The 26,511-nt window shown below is 33.9% G+C and overlaps 1 protein-coding gene across 5 annotated transcripts in view; it reads right to left on the bottom strand.

The window, feature by feature from the left end:
- Nucleotides 1–1,663: 1,663 nt before the first annotated feature.
- The window catches only part of LOC106107334 (protein diaphanous), a 28,706-nt gene continuing 3,858 nt past the window's right edge, over nt 1,664–26,511 (bottom strand). The window contains exons 1-26 of one of the 5 annotated variants that reach the window (XM_013288151.1): nt 23,574–23,778; nt 15,119–15,301; nt 14,375–14,476; nt 13,851–14,047; nt 13,220–13,385; nt 12,647–12,787; nt 12,206–12,314; nt 11,860–11,968; nt 11,176–11,304; nt 10,558–10,688; nt 10,169–10,350; nt 9,651–9,705; nt 9,117–9,158; nt 8,560–8,714; nt 8,162–8,290; nt 7,983–8,083; nt 7,618–7,795; nt 6,592–6,768; nt 6,160–6,312; nt 5,959–6,077; nt 5,714–5,849; nt 5,138–5,302; nt 4,560–4,717; nt 4,248–4,327; nt 2,604–2,682; nt 1,664–2,124 (exon numbers count right to left, since the gene is read on the bottom strand). In XM_013288151.1, the coding sequence (XP_013143605.1) occupies nt 2,103–2,124; nt 2,604–2,682; nt 4,248–4,327; nt 4,560–4,717; nt 5,138–5,302; nt 5,714–5,849; nt 5,959–6,077; nt 6,160–6,312; nt 6,592–6,768; nt 7,618–7,795; nt 7,983–8,083; nt 8,162–8,290; nt 8,560–8,714; nt 9,117–9,158; nt 9,651–9,705; nt 10,169–10,350; nt 10,558–10,688; nt 11,176–11,304; nt 11,860–11,968; nt 12,206–12,314; nt 12,647–12,787; nt 13,220–13,385; nt 13,851–14,047; nt 14,375–14,476; nt 15,119–15,301; nt 23,574–23,672 (3,297 nt within the window). In that variant the 5' untranslated portion in view covers nt 23,673–23,778 and the 3' untranslated portion in view covers nt 1,664–2,102. Of the gene's footprint in view, nt 2,125–2,603; nt 2,683–4,247; nt 4,328–4,559; nt 4,718–5,137; nt 5,303–5,713; nt 5,850–5,958; nt 6,078–6,159; nt 6,313–6,591; nt 6,769–7,617; nt 7,796–7,982; nt 8,084–8,161; nt 8,291–8,559; nt 8,715–9,116; nt 9,159–9,650; nt 9,706–10,168; nt 10,351–10,557; nt 10,689–11,175; nt 11,305–11,859; nt 11,969–12,205; nt 12,315–12,646; nt 12,788–13,219; nt 13,386–13,850; nt 14,048–14,374; nt 14,477–15,118; nt 15,302–17,350; nt 17,413–19,877; nt 19,970–23,573; nt 23,779–26,511 lie in introns of those variants that run through there. The other 4 variants (XM_013288155.1, XM_013288154.1, XM_013288152.1 and 1 more) reach the window with 4 other exon arrangements.

Raw genomic sequence — 26,511 nt, 5'->3', positions numbered from 1 at the left:
TAACTTACAATTTAAAACAATTACAAAATGTAAATCAGTTATGTTAAACAATTACATTTTTAAAGGTCCACAATTTATTCGAAGTTAAAATACTTGGCATCTTGAAATACAAATATAATACAATCGGACGAATTTTTTTAAAATAATTTTTAAGCCTATTTTTATTGACATCACATCCTATTTGCTACAAAATAACAGACCCCAGTTTTAGGAAAATTATAAATAAAAATTATATTTTTGGACCGCAAAATGAATCGTATTTTACTTTTTTTTTTTTTTAAATAATTTATTTTGTTAAATGGCTGTTTTAGTGTTACGAAACACCTTGGCGGTATGAAGTAAAGAGCCCCCATGATATATGAAAACTATAACATTAATGGACAGGGCAATTTATCTATAGATGTCGCTATTTTTGCAATATCACATTGCTTATACCCTTTTTAACTATCGGCTTAATATTTCGTGTACTTTTTAAAAAGAAAGTTATAAGAATGAGTAAAATAAGCACAAAAAAAAACTTAATCTGTACATATGTTATTTTTAGATATACAGAATAAATAAAACTTGTGCATTTCGTTATTTTCGTTATATAAAAGTTAAGGATATTGTACGTAGATGTGTGCAAGCATAGTTTGAGTTTCCAGTTCAGAGACACAAAAAAATAGCCATCCCGCTCATTCTCATTGATAGACAGAGATAGCAATATGTTTCTGTCTTAATCGTATCGGCAGTTTTACACGTTGATACAGAATAAATATCAAATTCAGATCACTAAAACATAATGTGTTACACTTGTCTATGTCAATTTATATAAGAATCAAAATATACAGTAAGCATAAAGCTGTATAAATATATATGTTTCTGTTTGTGCGATATAAATTTTCAGACTTAATGTAAATATACATATATTATGTAATGTAAAGCTGCTGTTATTTGTAAAAGCATTAAAATATGAAAATAATTATTGTAATTTGTAATTTTCTAAAATGTAGATTTCAATATGATTTATTTTTGCAAAATTGCATACAAAGAATTTTATATAAATGATTTTCCATTACATAATTCTTTATCGACAGATATGTATTTAAAACGGCTTTATATTTCAGTAATAATTATAAAATAGATTCATATTATGATAGAAATTTTGCATTGAAAATTTACTAACAAAAAGTGCTACTTAAAATGTGGAATTGTTTTAAAATTAAGAAAACTATCTTTCTACATATTTAAAGATGTACAAAATAAAAAATAACATTTTGATAAATTATTTTGACAATGGGACAGTACAAAAAAAAATAACATTGCAATTTAAAGTAAAATAATACATTACTAAAATGAATTAATCGGCGACAAAAATACATTATGTACAAGTTAAAAATCTCTTACAACTAAAACATTGTTGGACATTTTTATTATTTTCATCATAAAGTTGAGAAAAACAATATAAATATTTTTCTACGAAATTTTAGTAAAGCGCTTGTATTACTAAATATCAGGAAGATACTGTATTTAAGAGTAAAATTGCAATGTATAATTATTTCCTACAAGTCTTAAGATGATTTTAAGTTGAACACCCGGAGGTGTTTAGGCCATTTTAATTATATATTCATATCATTATAATGCCTTTTAAACAAATAAAATTAGACAGAAAATGTTTTAACACCATACTTTACGTTTATATACTTTATTTAAAACTTAATGTGGGTTTCCATCGGACCATTTGTATTAAAACATTTTGTCCATTTCGTTTCCTTTGAAAAAACTGGGATAACAATATGTTTTACATAAAAATGATTGTTAAATCAATTGAGTGGGTAGACACAAATTTTTCAGTCTACCTCCTGCCGGTTAAGATTGATAGTGCCTACACAAACAGTTCCGAAACTAGATAATTTATTTTAAAAATTTATAAATTACATTTTCTTTATGTTCTATCAATTTTAAATTCATAATTTTACAGATGTTTAACTTTTTTAGTGCACCATAGGTCAAAAACCTCATAGTTATCACATGACAAGGACATATAAAGATATAAATATACAATATTATATCTTATAAGCGCTTACAAACTACAATATTACAGTACTAATATCACTGTATCATCACGCGTTGCTTAGCAGCTCACTGGAAGAAAACAACGTTCTTTTACATATAACCTTTACTAATATAACGAAAGTTTTGCTGCTAATCTCTAGAACTTCTCAACAGAGTTATTTATATATGGTAAACAAGACAATATACTAGAATACATACAGCCTTACAAATAAACACGGCATAAAGTTAAACTTAGGAATAAACTGAGCAAAATAATATAAGTGTGTACTAATATTAGCTAATAATTGCTGATTATTGTTTCATTACTACATTGAGGATCCACCTTAGTGAAAATTCATTAATCTTACTAATATTATAAATGCGAAAGTTTAGATGGATGTTTGTTAGAGTTTATAGCCTAAACGACCTAACAGATCTCGATAAAATTTGACATAGACAGAGGATAGTCTGGATGAATACATAGACTTCTCCTATTTATTTTCTTTTAATTCCACGCAGTTAGAGTCGTGGGCGAATGCTAGTTTTAAATAATTCAAAGTGTGGCTTACTTGGTGAGTTCTCTGGAGGTGAGCGGGCCGGTGAGACCGGAGCGGGACCGAGACCTACTCAGCTGGGCTCGTCGTTCAGCTGCAAATATTTTTATATTTTATTAATTACCTTATATTTATCTCTTTGACAAATAAATTAAAATTTCGGTAATATATGCTATAGATACAAAAGACAATTTCTATTTTAAATTTACTTCATTAATTTATTGGCGATGAAGGAAAACATCATGATGCAACCTGAACATATCGGCGAAGAAATTCAAAGATATTTGTGAAGTCAACCAACCCGCAGTGGGCCAGCGTGGTTGACTAAAGCCTAGACAACCATAACTTTCTCAGGAGCATATTGTACTATGTGAATATATTCCGATTTATACTAATTTCTATTTATGAGGAAAAAGAAATAAACACAGACAACATCTAAAGCAGAAGGTTCATTGCAACTATATGAACTATCAACATGCAATGGCCATGAATAAACCTTTTAAAAGATAATTTACTTATTTAATAGCTTTATCTAACTTACTCCAAAGAAAGGTCAACTTAAAGACCGACCTAACTTATACAGAAAGGTAAGATTTCAAATGGTTTATTTCAACGGCCCAACTTGCATACAGCGACTAACTACAAATAAAATGAAATGAAAAAAAAAATCTTAATTAAAAATGTTAGTCATTTAATAGATTTTAGAACACAATGAAGCCGAAATAAATATTTTCGTCTATAGTAGTGGTAATTGATTTGGCTGATCAACATTACTTCTATGACCAACTTGCCAACTCAAATGATAGGTACTATAGTTCGGTTTCAATAGCAATAGAAATAATGGTCGTTCAGTATTTCTTGTAGATCGGTGTGAATAATAACATCGAAAGCCTATAAACATTAATATCACTTGTCTGTATGTCTCAAGCTTGGGAGACGATGACCGTCGATTCCTTCTAGAAGACCGTCCGTAACGCAATCTCGCCGACTCTGTGATATACAACGTAATTACGCTGTTTTAAAACATAACCTTAATTTTGTTAACAAAACTTAAAATCATATTTTGCGCTAAAAATATGTTGATAAAAAAGCAGTGAAAGTATTATTTTTCTAAAATACCACAAAATTACAAAAAAGAATTAAAAAAATATCACTATTATTGTGTATTGCGAAGCAACGGTGTATTTATATTTTAATAAAGTGGGAATATAACTTCATATTGCAGCTAAAAAAGGTAAATTAAAAAAGAAATCTCTTTATACATTACAACTCTATACATAATTACTAGTAAAAAATTTCAAACAAATGTGCATAGGAATTTGTTTGTATTTTGTATGATTAGTACCTGCAATACGTTGCAATATCGCTTGCACCAAGCTCTCCTCCTCACACGCGTCCTCTATGTGTGCGTGCAACATTACGTCACTATGTATGTGTTCTATCGCAGTGTGCGGCAGTACGACACATCAAATACAGATTATAAAACCACAGAGTATATTTTTTTTGTTTAGGTTGGAAAAATATTAACCATGGTTTATTCCCATTTTGGTGGAAATACACTCAAAACTATTGAGTTGAGTTGTTGTTTACATTTGAGTTATTTGACCCATTACACTTACAAAATAAAACAATAATCATTCGTAATAAAATAATATTAACCTCCTGCGACTCTGGGGTTGGCTTTCTTTCGCGGCCGCTCTCTGCTGAACGCAGAGCCGCTCTGCAGCGCTTCCATCAAACTGAAATTTAATAAACAATTCTTAGTAAATTAAAAAAAAATAAGGAAATTTTTGGCGAAAACCTTTACTTGGGGACCCAGGATTTAGTATAATGCGATTCAAAATTTATTACTTATGCAATTTTATAGCGTATATCCTTGCAAGTGTTTTCCTCCGCATCTTAACATACATTTCGAATTCCGAGTCGGTATAAAGTTTGTACGGTATATATATACATTTGTGTGTGTGTTACCTGTCCATGACGCCGTCCTGCGCGCGCTCCATGTCAACAAACTGCTTGTATCTATGCTGCCTGTCGCGGCGCTCGCGCTCCGCGGCCGCGCGCGCCTCCCGCGCTCGCCGCGCGCGCTCCTCCGTCTCACGCGCTACTACGTTCTCTTGATGCGCCGACTATACAATAGCTTAGTCAATGTGACGTCACAGGTCAAAAGCATCTTTTTTAAACAATATTTCATTTAGGGCCTGTCCCATCACTGGTTGATAGAGGTTAGATAAGGGAACAAAATCCGATATTTTCAGACAGATTGTTATCAGACAATTTACAATTTGGTGGAACAGGCCCGAAATCTTACTGCTTATTAATATTATAAATGCGAAAGTTTAGATGAATGGATGATTGTTAGAGTTTGTTGCCTAAACTGCTGAACGGATCTTGATGAAATTTGGCATAGTTTTAGAGTATAATCTGAAAGAACAAAGAGCTACTTTTTTTCTTTTCTTAACTCCACGCGAAATCGCGGGCGAAAGCCAGTATGTTGACTTAAAAAATATAATTAACAATAAGCAAGTTTTAAAAGCATAATCACTTACCGCAAAGGAATCTTTGAAGGTCTTGATATCAGAGAAGAACTCCTCTAATGTATACTTGTGAGGGTCGAAGACGTAGTACTCGGCCAGCTCGCCGTACAGCGCCTCCATCTTGCGGAACATCGAATGCAGCAGGTCGCACTGCTCGCGAGCCTCCACCGCGAACGACTGATACACCGCTTAGGAAATATATACTTTATCACAATAGAAATAGAGACCATTTTTCGACACTAGTTGAAGATGTGTATTCCCAGCTGTCACTTTGATATTTAAATGAAAACCAATGACTGGTTGCTCATTTGCCAAACACAGTAAAGTAAAAAAATATAAATGTGAAAGTTTAGATGGATGGATGTTTATTAGAGCTTGTAGCCTATACTCCTGAACGGATCTCGATGAAATTTGGCATGGATGTAGAGGATAGTCTGGAAGTACACATTGGCTACTTATTTTTGTTTTTTTTTTTTTAAATTCGACGCTGACGGAATCGCGGGCGAAAGCTAGTTTAAGTTCAAACATAAATAAAACATAAAAACTGTTGATAAATGCATAAACATATATCTCAATGTAAAAGGATACGCCCATGCTCTCATTAAACAAGTCATCAGGACTCTGCGGCACGCGGGAGTTGTTCAGATCCATTTCCAATGCTTTTATGTCATTGTCCATCTTTTTCAGCGCTTTCTGAAGATTTTCCATAGACACCCTCGCCGCCCTGAAAAAATATTATTGCTTTTAAACTTGAACGATAGAGAAAATTGAAATTATTTCATATTTTATACGTTTAAATAGTACTGGTCCTTCGAGTCGTATTTCATAAATACCTGTCTATGTGAGGCATTTCTTCAGCAAACGTTAAAGCGTCAGGGAACTTGCTTTCTATCGTTTCGACTAGATAATGTAGAAGTGTATGTTTGTTTTCCAGATCTTTTGTTGCAGTCAACTGAAATAACATATTTATGATGAATTTAATTCAATTAAAATAAAATAACTAAGTAGTATGCTATTTTAGGAACTAAATATACCTTAGTAAGGAAGCTTATTTCAAAACCGTATGCACCAGCGTTATTTGAGCCCGTATTCATATAGTTTCCAAGTAGCAATAGGAGCTCTAATATCTTGGCGAATTTCCCGCTTGATTTGACTTCTTCGCACGCCGCTGTACCCGATACTATATCCTGAAAGTTCAAGTGTGATCAAGTCTTGGCATTTTAAATTTAGCATATTGCTGCTAAATTTACTACAGTAATCATCAGATCACCAATTCATCCCTTCCTTTAGTGATGCAAAGATAAATAGACAGGTGAAGATCAAAAACAACCTGTCACATTTTCATTAAAGAAATGCCTTTGGGATAAAAAAAGATACTACAAGCCACCTTGATCTTATATCGGCTGGTGACGTCCATTATAGGAATTATTAAAATTCGGATTATAGTTGGATGGTTTTCGTGTTACCGGTTTAACTTCAGAGATAATCTCAGCGTAGTGTTCCCTGAAGGCGAGGCTGCGCAGGCGCGGCACGAGGCGCTTCACGTCGGCCACCGTCGCCGCGAACTGCTCCGCCGCCGTCAGCTCCTCGCTCTTGCATTTCAACTCTGACAGCTTCTTTAGCTGATCCGCTGGAGGTATGTGCTAGAAAGAAAATGTTTTTATGAAACTTTTTAATTTTTAACAGTTACGCCTCACTAAGCACTCCATAAGGTTTACTTTTTTTATAGAAAGTATTAGACAACTTATTTAATTGATACTGTCGCTTTTAACTCAGAGCAATACTTCTCGTAAAGACTTAGGATGCGCGCCAAATCTATCCATACTTCTAGTGACATTGACAGCTGTCAGCTAGGGACGTGACGTTTATGCCGATAATCTAGAGTTGCGCGAATTCTATAGCACGGTACTTATTTTATTCCTAACAAAAGGTACATATTTTTCTAAAAAATATATAAAAAAAAACGAAATAGAAGCAATCTTCGCTTACAAATCTTCTAAAAATCTGAATTACAAAAAATATGGTTCTTCAATACTGTTTAAAATAAAATCTCACATTTCCTAATTTTACCGGAAAGGTTGCGCTTAATTGTAAAGTATTTTAAGTTTGAAGTTTATAAAAATATTAAATTACCAACAAACTGTTTTTCAGTTTTGAATGATCTTACTAATATCATAAATACGAAAGTTTAGATAGGTGGAAGTTTATTAAAAGGTACCGACTAAACAGTTCCCTTGAGTTCAATTTTTGGCAGATATAGAAAATAGTCTCGAAGGACATGCAATGTACTAAATTATTAAATTCCGCACAGGCAACTTCGCCCACGTAAAATTAATAAATACAGCCTGTGTTACTTACTGATAAAGTAGCTTTTTAGTGGTGAAGAATTTTTTAAATCGGCCCAGTAGTTTTAGAGTTATTTCAATGAATACAAAAAAAAAACTTTTCTCTTTATAATATTAGTATGGATATAGTGTTTAAAGTAAATATACCTGTATTAATAGATCGAGTACATCAGCGGTGAGCACGGTGGTGTCGCAGCGCAGCACGCAGGCGCGGATGTGGTCGTACGACATGTGCTTCAGGCTGCCGCTCAGCAGGATGGACAGGTTCTGCGCCGCCTTGCTGTCCAGCACCTTCAGGTCCTTCACCTTCTTCAGCGTGTGCACTCTGCAATTCACATTGTACCTTTGAAACATCAGATATAGGAACTATCTTTTTTTTAAGAAAAAGAGACAATGATGACATGAGAGGATGGGGGTTTTGACAGGGTTATGTAAAACTTCGTTATTAAGATTTATGGACATATAATACCAACATTGGATAAGAATTTAGTATAATAATGTTTTTAACTCACTTATCGACAGCATCTTCATTCTTCTTAGCGACAGGTTTACTTGAGAACTTCTGCGCCAAACCTGTGAGTATATCTGGAGACGCCAGTTTGTCTTCTTGCACCTGTTATTTGAACAATTCCTATTTTTTATCCATTTTTCAATGTATGTATTGTAATATTGTGTTTTAAATATTTTTTACCTTGACCCAGAAGGCTTTCTCCGACATCTTCTGTGGTATAATTGTTTTCCAGTTAGCTCTCTTTAAGGGACCTTCCACTTCCCACTTCTTCTTGGGTTTTAAACCATGAGGCAGGATGTCTGGTTGTGGCTGTAAATCGTTACATTCATAGTTAATGCATCCTATACGTTATTTTTTAAAATAAAATTTAGGGAAATACTAATCTAACGATTGTTATCTCCATTAAGTCTCAAATAAGTCCATTAATCAATACAGATTTCGTAGACCTTGAAGAACTTGAGTTACTTGACAAGGGGCTTTTTTAACCACTCTCTTTCCGAACAAGGACTTTAATAAGGTACATATATAAAGACGGTCTGCTTGAATATTAATTAACTCTGAGTGGCAGTTACACTTACCATCCTAGGCACGGCTGGGCCTCCGAAGGGCGGAGGTGGAGGTGGTCCACCCATCATGGGTGGCGGAGGCGGAGGCCCGAAGCCTGGCGGAGGTGGAGGCGGTGGAGGGCCGCCCATACCCGGCAGTGGGGGCGGGGGCGGGGGACCGCCAGCTCCTGGAACATACAAAGAAATATTTCAGTTTATTGTGAATTTTTGAAACTATTATTTAGGTCGAGTAAGCTCAAAAATTTTACATAAAAACAAGAAAAACTGTACATGTCAAATATAAATTTATGTGTGATTTAGTGAAAATCTAAAAGAATATTCACTCTACGAAAAGCTATTGTCTCTACTTGTAGTTTTATAACTTTTTAAATTCTGTTGAATTAATTTAGACTTAGATTGTCAAAAATCTGCGGACATAGTATCAACATTTAATGGTTTTGGAGTGATTTAATTTATATTATAGGCATTTTTATTAATTCATGCACGCACATAAAATATAGTCCGATATACATGCGTTAACAATGAACTTTTAAAAAGTGCAAATATAAATAAAATATTATTTTACCCACCTTTAGGCATCGGCGGAGGTGGAGGTGGAGGCGGGCCGCATCCTATAACATCACATAGATACATTGCGCATGCAGTGCGAAATACGCCATTGTGAGGTACAAATTCATTCAAAAGCTGTGTTATTTATAATAAAATATTTAAGTTGTTAATTAGATCGATAAAAAAAACAACTTCTAGTCAAGTTGTTATAAAAACTTTATAAGAATAAAGTAATTTATAGACGTGATATTTTATTACATTTATGTATATTTTAAATATGTATAAACTATATCACTTATTTTTTATTTTACGTATAAGTGAAATTTATATATCAAATCAAATGCATGATAAAAATTACTATTTGATAGATAAATGCATTCGAAAATCAGAAACCTTCACCACAAAAATTTAAAAGAACAAAGTTATAAAAATGTTAATTAATATTGCTTTACTTTTATATGTTTAGGCGATAGCAGTATTTTTAGTGTTATTTTAAACATAAGCATAAAATGCAATAATGATTTTCTAAAAAAAAAAAGGAAATAGATAATTACCTCCTGGCATCGGAGGCGGAGGTGGTGGAGGCGGTCCTCCGGGACTTCCGATTGCCTGCAAAATCATGAAAATACATATTTTTAACCAAATTAAAAAAGGCCAGATAAACGCCATCGTAAAACAACAGGACCGATGTAGTTGACTCAACTATACCCAATAGATGGTGCAATCATAGACAGTTATAGTATTTTTGTTACATCATTGATGCCCATAGACACCCGCAATACCAGAGGGGCTCTAGATGCTATACTGGCCTGTGAGAAAGGGATATGCTCACTTCTTGAAGGACCCTAAGTCGTACCGGTTTGGAAATACCGCCAAAGACAGACCGTTTCACAACGCGGCTGTGTGATGCAGAAATTTTCGCGAAAACCGCGCGATCGTAGAATGCTAGTCATTGAGATGGAGTGGATGGCACCTGGCGGTCTGTCGAGTGGTCCGATGACGGAACTCAGAGGTAGGAATTGTTAATCAATTATTAGTTCAAAATCGCGTTGTGTGTCAGTTTGCAATGTACCTTGGCGATGGCGGCGATGTTCCCCTGCGAGACGCCGCCGGGCCCGGTGGGGGCGGCGGCCTGCTTGAGGCGCTCCTCCAGGTGCGCGGCGCGCGCCTCCGCCTCCTGCCGCGCCGCGATCGCCGCCTCCAGCTTGCCTTTCAGCTCCTCTATCTTACGCTCTTCCTCCGCACGAGATTTCTCTGAAAATACAAGATTTTATTAAAATCCTCATTGCTGCTATTGGCTTGAATTTTCTTCCCCTCTTATTAACGCCCAAAATTAAAGACCATAAAAATATATATCCTATAGCATGTCCTTAAATAAAAAAACACTATTAAGAAATATGTTATGATTGCTGACATCCTACGTAAAAAGTGCATGTTTACTATATTAGTTATCTAACAAACCTATCAGTCCATCAATAAGTGGTTGTACGTCAATGTTGAACCGCTGCGTGGCGCGGAAGTCCGGGTCGTAGCCGTTTTTATGTAGCACTATCTGCGTCACACATTCCTCTATTAACTTGTAATACGCCGGCCTGAAAAAAAATGTAGAAACTCACATTAAGTAACTTAACATCTTTTCATATTTCCCTTATTTTAAATTTGAATTTAGTACAACCTTTTAAAGAAAAAAATATTAGTATGTACAACATTATGCACAAAGTTTCTAACAAGAAGGCTAAAAATATAAACTCACTCATACCTCATCATTTATGTACAAAAGGTTTACTTAAAATGTTTTAGGGTCAGTCCCACCTCTGGCTGATACAGGCTAAGAGAGCTTTAAAATGACATCACTATCAGATAAGGTAACAAAATCCGATATTTCCATCTCATTTTACAATTTGATGGGACAGGCCCTGAATGTTTATAAATTTGTAACATTTATTTATTTCTTTATAGTCGGTGATGCGGGTGCCTGGTAATCACACAGGGTACCACCCTAGTTTGGACACAAATCCCCTACTCTTTGGGGAAATCAATGTTTTTTTTAATTATTTTATTTTATAAATTACTGTTTACCTTATTAACTCATCATCTCGTATAAACAGCAGATGCTGCAGTATGGAGAGCAGGTATGGCTCCGCCGGCGTGTCCATCACCAGGTTCTTCACCAGCTCGTAACATTCATTGGCGTCATTGAAATCAACCCTGAAGTTTAAACATATAAGTTAAAGACTCTATTATGTTGAAACCAAAGATTCAAGGAAGATAGATTTGAGATAAAGTGGATTTGACGGTGGAGGAAACGCATAGGAAGGGGAAATGTCCTCTTGATGTGCGTCTCCTCCAATGAAGGATAGGCAACGCATCTGCTATTGCGGATGTTTATGGACAGCGGTCGCTTTCCATTTCGGTGGATTCAGGCGGGAGCTTGTTCGGTTGCCACCTTATATTATAAAAAAAAAAGATATAGACGAGACATTGGGAACAACATTTTTTCACCGGTACTTTATCTGCACGTTACTATGACAATAGTAAATATGGCACGCCGAGACGCTTCTCATTGAATTATTTTTAATTTTTGATTTTGAATATCAGATACCTGGTAGCACTATTTAGGTAAGGTGAAAAACGTTTCAAATGAAGTGTCAATGATAATTCTTACTCTATTTTTTTAATTTCTTCGGTTAAAAACTAATCTGTATTACATTATAGGTCTCCTTAGTGACCAAATAACTGTGAGTACGATAGTTTATAGTTCACCTGACGTCATCAAACTTGGCAAGGAACTCGTCCTGGTCCGCGGAAGCGTGTGTGTCGAACACATTCATCTGAATCTGTCGGGCGCCCTCCGCAGCCGCACGTAATTCGTCTAAAAAAAACACAAAACAAATCACGCCCATAATCCAGAAGGATAGACAGAGCAAGACTCCTATATATATATTGATCTAAATATAAATTAACAAACATATCTCAGAATCTTTCTAGAATACAATTAGTGCTTTTTAAAAATAAGGTAGGCTAGGCGACAATTCATATTAATACAATGTCTCTAAAAGTCTCAAGATAAAAATTATGTACGTGGGGAAAATAAAAAAGTAGACCTTACCAATAAGATCATAGAGTCCAGTTCTCATAAACTCGCTCCGTAAGTGCATTCTGAACTCCAACTCTTCGGGTTCTGTGATTATGGCATTCATCAGTTGCATACAACCATTCTGAAAAATGTAACAAAAAAATATTAAAAAGCAGCCGGTACAGTCAAGGAATTTAATTTACGACCCAACTAAAAGATATTAAAAAAGTATTTATTTTAATACAAATAATGTTCACAGTGAAATTTACTTGATGTTAAACTAAGTACTTAAATTTGTCACTGGTCACACCATTGTAACGAAATTATAAAAAAAAACCTTAGTATAGTCTTCATTCTAGAACCTTCTGAAACAGCCATTCTGGGAGCAATGTATCCTATCGATTACTGTTTTAGTGTCAGCACTATTAAAACACTTCGTGTGCAGAACACTCAATGTACAGCATATAAAGTTACCTTTAAACTCTCTGGAGATTTATTATCCAAGCACTCTACGATGGGCAGCAAGCGCGGCCGCCGGCTCGACTCGCCCGCCATCGTGATCGCTTCCAGCACCTTCTCATGACCATTGGGGATAAGGCAGATAGCTGCCAGCACCTGAAAGATAAAAATAAATACAAATCATTCAATCTGCAATAAAATAACATATCTTTAAATTTTACAATAGTATTCCTATAATCTTGTATGTTCCATAAGCTTGTATGTACAATCGGTGAAACAATCGGTGTTCCATCCCAAAATCTTGAGGTGCTGAACAAAAACCAATACAACGCAGCTTATAAATGTGCGTGTACGAAAAAATAATAATACACGGCTATTTTCTTTTTCTTTATCTACTTAGTTAGTTCTAGAAAGAAGCGTAGTTTGTCTAGTACGAACAAGGCAATTTTCTAAAGTAGAACACCGCGGAATTCCGCGACTGTACAGTTATTCCGTGGTCAATTGATTACGACTATCACACAAAAAATATGCGTAAACTAGCGGTCATCAGTCACGTTGTTATAGTAACAGCATCGTTGCCATGGTTACCTTTGCCGCTTCCAGTGCGCAGTGCGGCTTGCGCGCGTCCAAACTGCGCGCGAGCACGGGCAGCGCCTCCCGGCATTCAAACACGGTGCGGATACCGACCGTATTATTGAGTATGGCCGACAAACATCTGATACATTCGTACTGCACGCGGTCGTAACGAGCATCACTGCAAAGAGAAAGAGGCCTATTATTTAACAGAACTAAGAAAAAGCATAGAACTGACACCATTTATTTCCGGTAAAATCTTGAAGTCCAATTTGAATTTAATATCGATGTTATCTTTATGATTTTATGTTATTTTAAACTTTTTAAACACACTTACCGGTAAAATCCCCTACCACTGATTGCGTGAAAAAAATGTAAATAACAAGGTTTAGATTTTACTGTAAACGTTAAAAAATACCTTTCTATATTATTTATATTATTTATATTATAAAGAAGAAAGATTCGTATTTTTTATTTATTGAAATAACTCAAAAACTACTGGGCCAATTTCTAAAAACAAACAAAAACTACGTTATCAGTGAGTAACATATACATCTCTTGTTTTTTTAATTTCACGCGGAGTCGCGAGAAACAGTAATATAAACATCTTAGCAAAGGACCTATAACAACTTGTATGTACTCTTACTTTGTATAACAGATATTTAACGTGGTGAGTAGACTCTCGATGCCTTTAGTGCCGAACTCCTGTATCCATGACAACGGGTTGTTGGTGAGCGCTATCCTCAAATTCTCTAAGCATCCGTGAAGCTTGCCCACTGACAGCTCTGGTTGATTCAAATAGGATACATAGTCTGATGGCTTCTCGAACTTAGAACGACCTTCCTGGAAAGAATTTTTAAATATATAAGTTATCGAGATTATAAAAGAATTAGTGAAAATTCGTTATATTTCTTACGTACGTTAAATTGTAAAATAATAAAAAATAAACACTCGAGCAAACTAAATAATAAGCATTCTTGAAGATAAAAATAATTGAAAATAGAAGTGTTATTTTATGTGAAATGTAGTTACTTTAAAAACACGATTTCATCAAACAATTAGCATGCTGTTTCTAAATAAAATAAATAGTGAAAATAAGAAGCCAAGGCATAGCATTTTTTTAGGTGGTGAAGGGTTAATTTGTTTGTTAAGGAAAAAATCTAAACAAACCTGTGCATTAACAAATTTGTAGGCAACTAACATTTTCTTCTTTTGATCCCTCGAATATTTTCTTAGCGGTTCCTTCTTTTCTTCACTAATGTTCATATCCGTCTGGAAATAAAATGTTTTGAAACATTAAAAAACTGTAAAAAAAAAACGTAGAGTGCGTTCACCTTTCATGCAAACTGATAATAAATTGTCGTTTTAATACAACTAAAACACACGAATGAATAAAAACATGGTAATTTCTCTCTTTCTCTTTGTAAAAGAAAGAGATGTCAATAAAGTATTTTGGCAATGGATACTCTTGATTACCTAATCATCAACTGAAGTATCTTTAAACTAAAAAAGGCTAAAATAGACTGACATGGAGAAATTTATATGACAAGTCTCAACCGTGGATGTAGGGCCTTGGATGATGATCAAGCTGAATTAATAAGAGAATACCGATCTTTTATCAATTTGACTAATTAATATCAGATAAACATCAAACGATCAACAGCTTGTAATAGCTAATTTAAAAACCATTAGCCTCGACCGAGGAAGAGACTTGTAAAATATACCTACTATACTATACTATACTATACTAATATTATAAAGAGGAAAGATTTGTATATTATAATAACTCAAAAATTAATGGGCCTATTAAAAAAAAAATCACTACCAAAAAGCTACATTAACAGTGATTAACATAGGCTATATTTTTTTTAATTTCACGAGGTAAATAATAATACCAGTGCTTCTGCCACTCACCAGCATTTCTTCGAACCGTCGCTGCAGCTGGTTGTCGTCGAGAGCATCGATCTTGTTGGTATACTCGGCCGCGGCAGAGGGCTCATCTTCTTCGGCGCGCGGCTCCGCCCCCCGCGGCACCGTCTCGTACCCTCTTTCGATCCCACCGCCCGTCTTTTTCGGCCGCCCGAACCATGTGTCCAGCTGGAACAAAGCAACATTTATTTTAGTAATTGTTATAACTATGCATTGCGACCTTTCGTATGCAAGTAAACTCGCCAGACAAATCGTTAGCAGATCTAAGTATGCAAAAGTACCAGCGGTATAAATTGCCAAAAGTGTGGTGGTAATCACCACCACACTTTTGGCAAATGAGTTGAATGCTAATCAAGAAACGCCAATAACACAGCTCAAAGGTTTAGTTGTTCTTAGATGTATTAGATGCATTTTCCCGTAGTTTAGAAATTTCCTTTCGTCGTGTTTAACGGATGTAACGTATAAAATCCTTAACTGGTTTATCGCACCTTATTCTACACAAGTCACACCGCCAGTAATTAAATAACGATAGTTTTGCTCCACTTAACTTGATAACAAAACAATATTTATGTATTGGTAACAATAAACTACTAAGACACGTATAACGTAACGTATAATAAGCGACAATAGCCTAATGCTTTAGGTTACGGACTACCAATCTTGCGGTCGAGGGTTGGAATCCTACCATTCGATTATTATCTTGAACCATATCCTAGCACAAACCTAGAGCTTAGTTAGAATGGTTAAAAGAAATATTAGTAAATTAACAAAAATCTTATATTTTCATTAAAAAAAACGTATGTCCCATTATGTAAGGAAAGATATAGCAAGGGATCTTAATGTAAATAATATTAAAAAACATGGTCTAATATAGTCCACATAAGACAATTTAGGACAACTTAATACCCGTGTTTCCTAACATTTTGAAAAGAGGAAACATTTATTGCGCTAAGTATGTTATTTTTTTTCGTGCTTCGCGTTCTGTTTTAATTAATTTATGAGACAACTCACCGTAGCATGATCGTAGTAAAAATAGGTTAATAATATTCGTGCTGAGAACATAAAACAGGGCCGTACTTCCGACCTATTTATTAAAATAAAGGTGCTTTTTTATTCATGGGGACGTATGTTATTTATGTTAATACTAGCTTTCGCCTACGACTCCGTCCGCGTATAATTAAAAAAACAAAAGTGAGTTGCCTATATGTTCTTCTAGACTATCTTCTATATCTGTACCAAATTTCATCTAAATCCGTTGAGCCGTTTAGGCAGCAAACTTTAACAAACATCCATCCATCTAAACTTTCGCATTTATAATATTAGTATGAAGTATGATTTATGTATTTACACAGAATTGTAACCACAAAATTATACTGATATTTGCGTTCTTTAAAAGTACAAATTTATAAGTAAAACTTTTTACTTATAAAAATGTAGCTGTTTTTTGGCACATTTCAAAGGGTCATTGCCTGACGATTGCGCTTACTAATTACTTTTACATGTGGTATCATTTAACGATCATATAAAAATGCTTTTCGATTAGGCAACATTGCTATATTGGTTTGTTAATGCACACGACTAATCGGGATACGATAGGGTTGTCACATTAACCGTTCTTAAACAGTTGATGGTGTATTCGTTAATGTTCTGCAAAATACTGAATAATAAAAAGCACGATCCGCCGATTTTTCAATGACATTTCTAAGTTGCTAGTCACTAAGGTCCCTGATAACAATAAAAAAATGATAGTATTTTTAATAGCTTCCACATTTCTTTTCCAACCACATGATATAGTAAACAATGGTCAAATGTCATAGTAACGGCTAACGGATTTTCGCAGGTCAAATTAGATATAAAGCTGTAGATATTAACAAATATTGGCAACCCTAATATTTTTACGGAGGCTATTGTCTCGTCTCATTGTGCCTTTTGAGGTCCAATCGATTCATGACATTCTGTCCGCAATATCGCTAACAATGAGACGTCGCCCGCATTGAAGATTGACGATTATACACTTTATATGGAGCACACGTGACAAAAATAAGGGTCATATTTGTTGCAAAACAACTTATGGATTACATAGTAAAAGCCAGAGCAGAAAATACAACATATAATACCAATATCTTAACAACGCGTACGTTTGCAAAAAATAATTATTATCAGAAGTTTTCACTTGGCCAAGTTCTGTTTTTAAAAGTAGATTTAATTTAAACTTACCGAGAATGGCGACCGCTCTCTAACATAGTCACCAACTACTTTTATTGTGTCCATTTTAAAAAAAAAAATCTTTAAAATTACCACAGTGCTATTTACTATCGTAACATTGTAAAATTGTATAATATTAACTAATTTAACACATTTAAATAGAAGTCGTTTTCCCGATTCACCAACAAAATGTACGATCACATAATCGGCACTGCACACACTGAGTTCGGAAGCCACACTTTCCTTGTAAATTAGCGAACTAGTAAAAATAAAATCTTCCCCTGATGATGCTTCACTCATCTGAATATACTGAGCGATGATGTCGGCCATTCAGTGACAATAATAGACGCACAAAAAGTCGCACGGCGAATTAACCAAAGGTGTTTACACACTATTAGCGATGATAAATTAATTTGTTTTGACGTCCAGATGATGGATTAACGGTAATTTCTTTTTGTACTACACAGTTTATAAGCAATCACATTTTTAATTAATATCTCAAATGAACTTTTTAAAGTAGCTATTTTAATAATTAATGATAATATCTTAATTAGACTTTCTTCCTTATGTCTGTACTTAAGTTAATTTTAATTAAGTTGTTATTACATTTGCATCGAAGTCGGACATATAGTATATTTGAACCTAGACAGCTCAAAATAAATTTTGGGACTATCAAGTCCGTGATCATACGAGATGAGAAAGAAATCTGCATTCAATAAAATTGTGACGAAAAAAATATAAAGATGATATCAGATGGACGACACAAGGTCGTATGAGTAATTAAGTATACGAAATTAAATAACATGTCCGAGTGATATCATAGGTGATGTAGGTTAAATAGGATTTTATTTATAGAAGATTTTACATGTCCTAGGTTGGAATAAGATTATAAAAAAGAAACATTAATAGACATCTTTTTCAACAAATAAATCAGGACGAATACTAAGGCTGAGCATTTTATATGTTAACGTAACTTAAAAAAGTATTTTCAGAGTAATTAATTTAAATAAATAAATAGGTAATTATAAAGTGTGTCACCAGCTCTATCGATCTCAAGGTGAGAGTTTGTAAACAATGTTCATTTCCGATGCAATTTAAATCTTACTACTTTCGAATAAGGAAAAATTTAACACCACAATTGGCACAATTCCAATTGTTTTAGTTGTATATATTTACACATGACACGAGTGTACAAGGTTGATGACATTGACACGAATGACACCAGGTGGGCACACAACAGTGATGTCATAGAAGATGTTATAAGAAGTCACGCTAATTTTACTTAATTTTTACTTAATATTGCGAAAGCTTGATCGTATGGATGTTTGTAACTTCAGAACTTATCTAGTTTACTACTAACTCAAGTTTTTTTTTTAAATCGAAGCAAAAGAACTATGGAATAACATTTTCTGTGAAAAAAATCAAATCAAACAACATCGATGATTGCCTACAAAAATCAAGTTAAGGCTCAAATCTTTTCATCAAAACAAAATGTAATTAAAAAAGTATTAAAGTCGGTTAACTACGTTTTAACTACTTAAACTTTTAAAAAATAGCAAAACTACATAACGCGTGTATTCGGTAATCGTAAACTTTGTACTGACACTGCATTTGCGACCTCCCGCGATATCCTCTCGGAGATACTGCCGAATGCATAGTGCACGTCTTATTTATGTATAAACTACGAAGCTTTTTTATTTCAACACAGTTTATACTCAAAATATAAACTGTAAATACCGTTTTTTGATGGAAAGGATATAAGTTAATATTAACTGCATCGGATGTTAATATAAAAAAAAAACACAATTCAGTTGTCATAAATATCCAAAATTTTGTCCCGCGTTTGTATAAAATAATTTGAATTTATGATATTAAAAAATTCAGAAGGATAATTAACAAGAAAATAAGGTCATGAAATAATATAAGTACAAATATATAAAATACAAAACACATCACGCATTAAGGAACCTGACCTTCCTACGTTTACTCATACACCAAGGCCAAGGCTCTCTCTATAGATACGACCGATGTGAAAGACAATTATAACTTTAATTGATCATAATCAGGGTGATGACATAGCCCAACGCATTCTGTGTTACCAACACGTGTGTACACACCAACGCAATGTAATTACGATTCTAAACAGAATTAAAAACAAGCTGAAAATACCATATAAAGAGTACTCAATCGGTCAATAAGGGAGTCCCTTAAAGTTGACTTCGTATGAAATTACGCTAGGGGATTTTAAGTAATGCTTATAATTAACAATACAGTTAATGAAATTGCCGACAAAATAGTTCATCATACGTTTAGAAATGAATAACAACGACCGAGGATAAACTGTAATAACAATTTAAAAATTTAAATCTGTACAAAAAAGTAATAGATAAAGAATATCATTAAAACAAAGAGGGATTTTTTAGTATCTAATTTGCAATAACCTTCAAGTATAAATCCCTTCATACATCAACATTGTAACTTAATACAACTTTTTTGTTAATTCATAGATAAAATTAAATACATTATTAATAATACTGACCATTTTATAAGAAACGTCATGTACACTAGACACAGAACAAAACACTAAACATCAACTTTTCACACAATACACTAACGCACAGACTTAACAAATACCGTTCATGGTATGTGTGATCGAAGTAAACGTTCACACAAGCAGTGGTAGAAAAAACATAAGGCAAAACGGCTCCGCGATCATAGGGTTGACACAAACTTAAGAATGATTACGATTTGGTTTTAGAAATTCACAAGTTCATAAATACTTTTTAGAAGATATACACACAGTCCACGAGACAATTATAAAGTACTATTGCTAATAAATGATTATTTGATTATTACGTTTAGCTTCTTAAGTTAAGAATAGATTACCCTCAGCCTATGCAGATATATTAGCATTATGAAACAAATTAATCCAAAGTCCAAACAATCCAATCACAAGCATAATTCAATGTCTCTGATTATTAAATTAAATTTGACAGCCCTACATATTATTATTGATCAGCGCAAACGCATGAGCAATCCGTCTGAATGTAGTGACGATTACGTCACTATGGGCGCAACTTTATAATGAAATGGTATTATGTGGCGCCGAATGACAGTTCTGTACGTAGTTATTTTGATTGTCTAACTACTTACTATCTACTAGCATCTTCGATCGACGGTTTTGAAGAATGGACCATTGCTATTCAACAAGTAGCTCTTTTCCTAAAGGTCTTTATCGTATTATAAGGAATATTAAATAAGTATAAATGGAATGAGGTCGTCTTTGACAACTTTAATTTACTAGGTGGGTTATTTGCATTGTAACCTCTAACCTCGAATTAAAATGGCGGCGTATTTTGTTAGGATTCATCAGAATATTATCATTAAGGTGCTTTGACATGATTGCCATTAAGTAATGTGAAAGAAAATTGTTGAATCCTTTTAAGTTTTAAATAAATAAAGGTCAATAAACTTTCGCGTATTGTATTCAATAGGAGGAGGTAATTTATATCTTATCTAGATAGAGATAAAGATTATTCGAGAATGACATAGATTTTATGCCTATAAAGAGATTTTATGATGATAAAAACTAGAAAGTGTTAAGATTGAATGTGGATGGCTACAAAGGTAGAGGAATACCGAAGAAAGTATGGATTATGTGAAAGAGGATACGCTTAAAAAGGGAGTGGATATAGATATAACGGCGGATATAAAGGTATAGAAGAGCAGCACATACTGTGCCGACCCTCCGTAAGGGTAAGGGCAAGTTGATGATGATGATGATGAGAGAGATTTTATGATGACATTGATTGAGACGATGTCAGTACTAAGTAACTATCATTATTTTGACGTAGAATTTGTTGGAGAAAATTGTTAAAACGTTTGGATTCTTAACACTTATTAACTCGTCTTTTAACCGCATTTAAGAAACTATTAAAAATCTTTGTTCCTTCGAAAGACGTGCTAATAATTTTGGTCAAAAAATGAATCTTTCACTCGACTTTGTTTCTAATTTTCTTCAATAAAACGCTTAGAACAAGTTGAAGTTATCACAACTACAAAAATTTTCTGTATACATAAATATTTGTGCCAATTAACCATTGTAAACAATGACGGTTCACCTTTGTGCCATACAAGTACGGTCGTCCTATAAACTGAGTCGCCTTCGACTGCGACACCAAAGTACGCTCTCTGCTGAATATTAAACATAGTCTGTACAAGTCATGCCATTCAAGTTATTTAAAGATTTTCCGGGAACAAGATATAGAAGAAAAAACTAATATTATTTGCAAAGCTCTACTATCGCTTGTATAAGATTCTACTATCGATTGTATAAGATCGCAATTCCGTTATAGCATAGTTATTTGGAAAAAAATAGTTTATCGAATAATACTTTATGTTTCGATTTAAGTTTCAGTACTCTTAAATGAAATAATTATGAGATTCATCAGGTTTTAAGAAAGTTAACAATGAAAATATACGCGGACCAAGTCGCGGGAGACTGTTAGTTACAAAGTCTTATTGTATGTTTATTTTTAAACCGTGCAAGCGCAATAAATATATTTTTGCCCACTCATAGATATGCCGGAGCGACATCTTTATCACTGGACGCATTAGCGGTTGTTACCTCTGAACAAACATAAAAACAATGTCAATTATATAGTACAATATAATGTTCTTTGATGATTCATTAAAATACAGGATATTTGTAGTAGATATATTTTAATCGAACTTATATGAGTTTAGGTTAATTAAAATAAAATATAATTAAGCAGTTGTATTTATTAAACGACGCTCTACTGAGCTTCCTGCGGGTTTTGTTTTAGTATCCAGGATAATTGTTTTAGTATGCACCTCATAGTACATGAAATTCACGAAAAGCGAAGTGTAGGCTGAAGAACATCCTAGATCAAAAACTTAGGCCAGTGGAAAGAGCACCCGTTCACTTTTCAGAGCCGCGGTGTCAAAAATGCAAGTTGCCCAAATGATCGCCGAACCTCAAAAGACAATGGTACTTTAAGAAGTTCCACTATAAATCTGGAAAAGGTAATTTAAACCTTTTTTTACGGAACGAGAATACAGGATGCTCAAATTTCTATAACAGAAAGTGTAATGGTTTCATACATTTAGTAGAATAATTCCTGTTGTGTTCTTCTCCGGTGAAAAAATAAGATGTTAGTCGGGAAATTTGGTTTGTAATGCTATTGTTTGTAAGTCAATGTCAACTTCGTGCTACAAATCTGCAATGATGTAAGTGAATGAGATCATCCATCCCATACACACGCAGTTTTATACCTGACGTTGCATCTTTGGTATGACGTGGGTGTTATGGAAAAGTGTTTGTCCTTAAAAATATTAATTAAGAACGGCCTACCTCACGTATTATCGTCCGTCTGTCCAGTATCATCCGATAAAGGTACCGACTAGTAAACAATTTAATTTTTGTCCTTTTCGAAAGATTTCTCAAATGATCACTAACAGATGCTCTCTTTAAAGTTGGCTTTCATTGTTGGATTAATTGTATAAAACAAATTACCATATCATTTCTCTCCAAAAAACAGAGACAACAATGTGTTTAAAATCAAGTATTTGGCAGTTAAATATCATGGATATACTATCGACAACTACAATTTATACTTAGTCTCGATTTTTTATAATTAATTTTCTATATTTAGTTACACTACAGCTGAGTCATTGATTGGAATCACGAATTTCAAATCTAAAGTAGTTAAAACTACCACAAATCATGAAATTATTACTATTATCCTTCTGTCCCTAAACCTAGTGTGGTCAACAAGGGCATCCGTTTTTGAAGAAAACCTTGATTTCTTACGTCAATAATTTAGAAAATGATGCAGAATATGTCAAATAACAAAAAGGAGAGGCCAGTCAGCCTTGGTGAGTATTGATGGTAATAAAACAAGTGTGAAGTGACCTTACTGTCCTTTCGAAGTACTGCTTTAATTGATATACATGAATGATTATTATGATGGTTGTATAAACCAATAATTTCATAGTTTTAACACGTAAATACTGATAAAATTTATTAAAAACAAAACATTTAGATCATTTGGATATTAACAATTTTTAATAACAGCGCCATCTACCGATTCTCTCTCAACATAAGATTACGGAAAAATCTCGACTCCTACGCATACTTTCCTCCCGCAATGGGTTCACTGGCATCCACGAGAGTAGAACATGATGGCAATTCGAATCTTACAATACAACTTACCCCTTTTTTCCTCCATGTTTCCTTGCGTTTAAGCCGAGGCAAGCTGTAATACTTGCTAGCCTCGCCTTCGGGTATATTGTCTAAATGGCGATTAGGCATTACTCCTTACAATAAAGACACTTCATACACACATAACTTACACAAACACTTTAATCACTTCACATCACATTTTAAATAAATTTAATATATCCTAGTGATAGAAACATAACCTACGTTCGTAGAAAATAAATGCATATAACATTTAAAAAATATTTGTATCTAATTGTGCAAGATACCGTTCTTTATCAATGCAATGAATACTAGGAAATACGGACTTCAAATGCAATTGTACAATTAATAAAGCACTTTTTTATTTGTGAAACCAAAACTAAATATAAACTTGGTTATAAATTTAAAACGTCCACTGTTAGTAAAGATAAGATGGTTTTAACATCATTTTTGCTGTACTGTAATCTATACTGATAACCAATTGTTACTGATAATGAAGATTCCTTTTCACGCATTATTCGGTCATGACTAATCTGATTACCCATAATCAATACACAAAAAAAAATATCACGCTAAAATTATTCAGGCAAAAATTAAACTATAAGTATGAAAAATATATTGTTGGATAATAAACGTTGGATTTTTAATCGGTGTCAATATAATCAAGGGTTGATAGTATTTTTTTTATTAAAAACAAGCATTTTTGATGTTAAGTCAGAAACATTCACCGAAAGATTTCCAATCATAACCTCAGCTTCGATCCAAACTTTCACTCGTATCGTTAATTTGAATAAAGATGGACTTTAAACATTAAGCAATAGCTTAATTGAAACCCTTTATTTTAATGGATACACGGCCTTACATCTGACCACAATAATGCGCTCAAATAAAGACTTAATCGTTTCGCCTACTTACACTGACAAAACAAATCGGTATTTTAATAGGAAATAGTTTAACACTATTAAAATGTAGTTACATGTAATCACTAAATTGATTCATTTGTAATAATCATAGGATTAATGCAAATGAAACTTTAAAATTCTCCTATTTTAGGGTCAACTTATTGAATCGCATGTACCAAGGACAAGAGTGTCGAGGTACACTGGTAGAGGTAGACATAGCAAGAGATAGATTGATTGCGTTAAAGGTGACACGATCAAGAAAGTAGTGATGACTGAGATGACGTATGATAGAGTTATGGGGAGGACAAAAACCTGTTGCTCCGACCCTACGAGAGTAGGATAAGGAGAAAGATCATGTTTTAGGAGCAATTTTTAAACAGATTTGTCATACCATCTTCAGTCACAAATCTTTTGTAATACATGCTAATTAAAACCATAGCAATCGGGGACAGAAATCCGTGGAGGCGACCGCACCTAAACATTTTTTAAATAACCCGACTCGACGTGTATTCGTTTATAATTATCACATAAACAAATGGCCTCGTCTGTTTATTATTAAATCACGACGCTATATTAACTTGGTTTGTTACTTTTATTGCCTGTTGCAACTTGCTAGGTATGTTATATAAATGTCCAATTAATGTAGTAAAGATAAAAATAAAAAAACAGAGCAATTTTTCGATGTGTCTTCCTTAAGGTCCGTACACATTCGGCAATAGCACCGCAAATGTGTAGATCACGATTTATTCAGTTTTCGTACCGCTCGAGGATGAGTACACACCCTTGTAGTGCATCTATGTTAGTTCCTATTTAATTTTTCTGTTGGAAACTTGAAATATATTTGAGAATACTACAATATTACTGGCTATATGATTGACGTTGTGCAAGTTGGGAATATAAATAAAACTACATACTAAAGTCATTTGAATGACATTAAAAATCGATTCGCAATGGTATGTGACAAAATGAAGCAAGTCGGTAAGCGGCACAACTCAGTGACGTAATGGACTACTGGTTTCCTTTGAGTACTTTATTATGTCCACTTTGGTAAGAATAATTTAAAGGAGGTTTTATTATTGAGAAATAAAAATAAGTCACAAGATGCGTACTAGTATATCGATTCTTTTCTATCACGATGTAGGAAAAGGTTTTTTTAATCTCCATTGATATTGTCTAGCTCGGATGCTTCCCTATGAGGAAGCTCCGGGCTTACCCTTATTTAGGGTTGAGTAGGACTGCTGTCAACCAGTCCACTACATTTTGGTACGAAAATTTAAGCAATATTAACAGCAAATACACTGTCTCGATTTTGTTTACCAATCAAAGTTGTATTAACTAGGAATTCTGATTTCATTTTAGCATACCAAAACAATGAATAAGAGATTGAAAACCGATATTTGAACGATGTTTAAAGTAACTATATAAGCGTACAATCTCATGGCCAAGGTCATCTTTTACAATAGTTCAATAAACAGTACTCAAGTATGACAAGACAGTATCATGTAAATCTAGATTTCTACTGCTGAAATATCACAAAAAAATCATTGTATGGGAGTTCCGGCAGTGAAAGACAACGGTTACAACGCTAGCTGTATTTAGCTAGCCTTAGAACACAGTTAAAAGTCTAAATATATCGCAACGTGCAAACTATCGTAAACCTTAAGTTATTCAGTAACAATCAGTTTCTGGTAACATATAAAAGGTATCTAGGATTAATTTACATTATGTAATGACTATCGAATATCATATCATGCACAATAACACTAAAGATACACAACTAAACAAAACAAACGTTATAACGAACACAAATCGCGGGACACATTCACTGAAAGGACTTCGACTGAAAACTAAATGAAATTTACTGGCGAAGTTATATCGCTGTGTATACAGACGTCAGCGACAGGTACCGTTAGCATAGACAAAGTTGTGAAAAAAAAACAATAAAAAATGTCATTCCGATCGGCTAGGCGTACGACCGCAATTTCAAGAGCTGATTTTTTTCTTGTTTGGAAATAAGTCTATAGCCTAGCTAGGCTATGTAATGTAGC

Source organism: Papilio polytes, unplaced genomic scaffold, assembly GCF_000836215.1.
Source record: "Papilio polytes unplaced genomic scaffold, Ppol_1.0 DF822067.1, whole genome shotgun sequence".
NCBI lineage: Eukaryota > Metazoa > Arthropoda > Insecta > Lepidoptera > Papilionidae > Papilio > Papilio polytes.
This window is presented reverse-complemented; position numbering and strand designations above follow the sequence as displayed.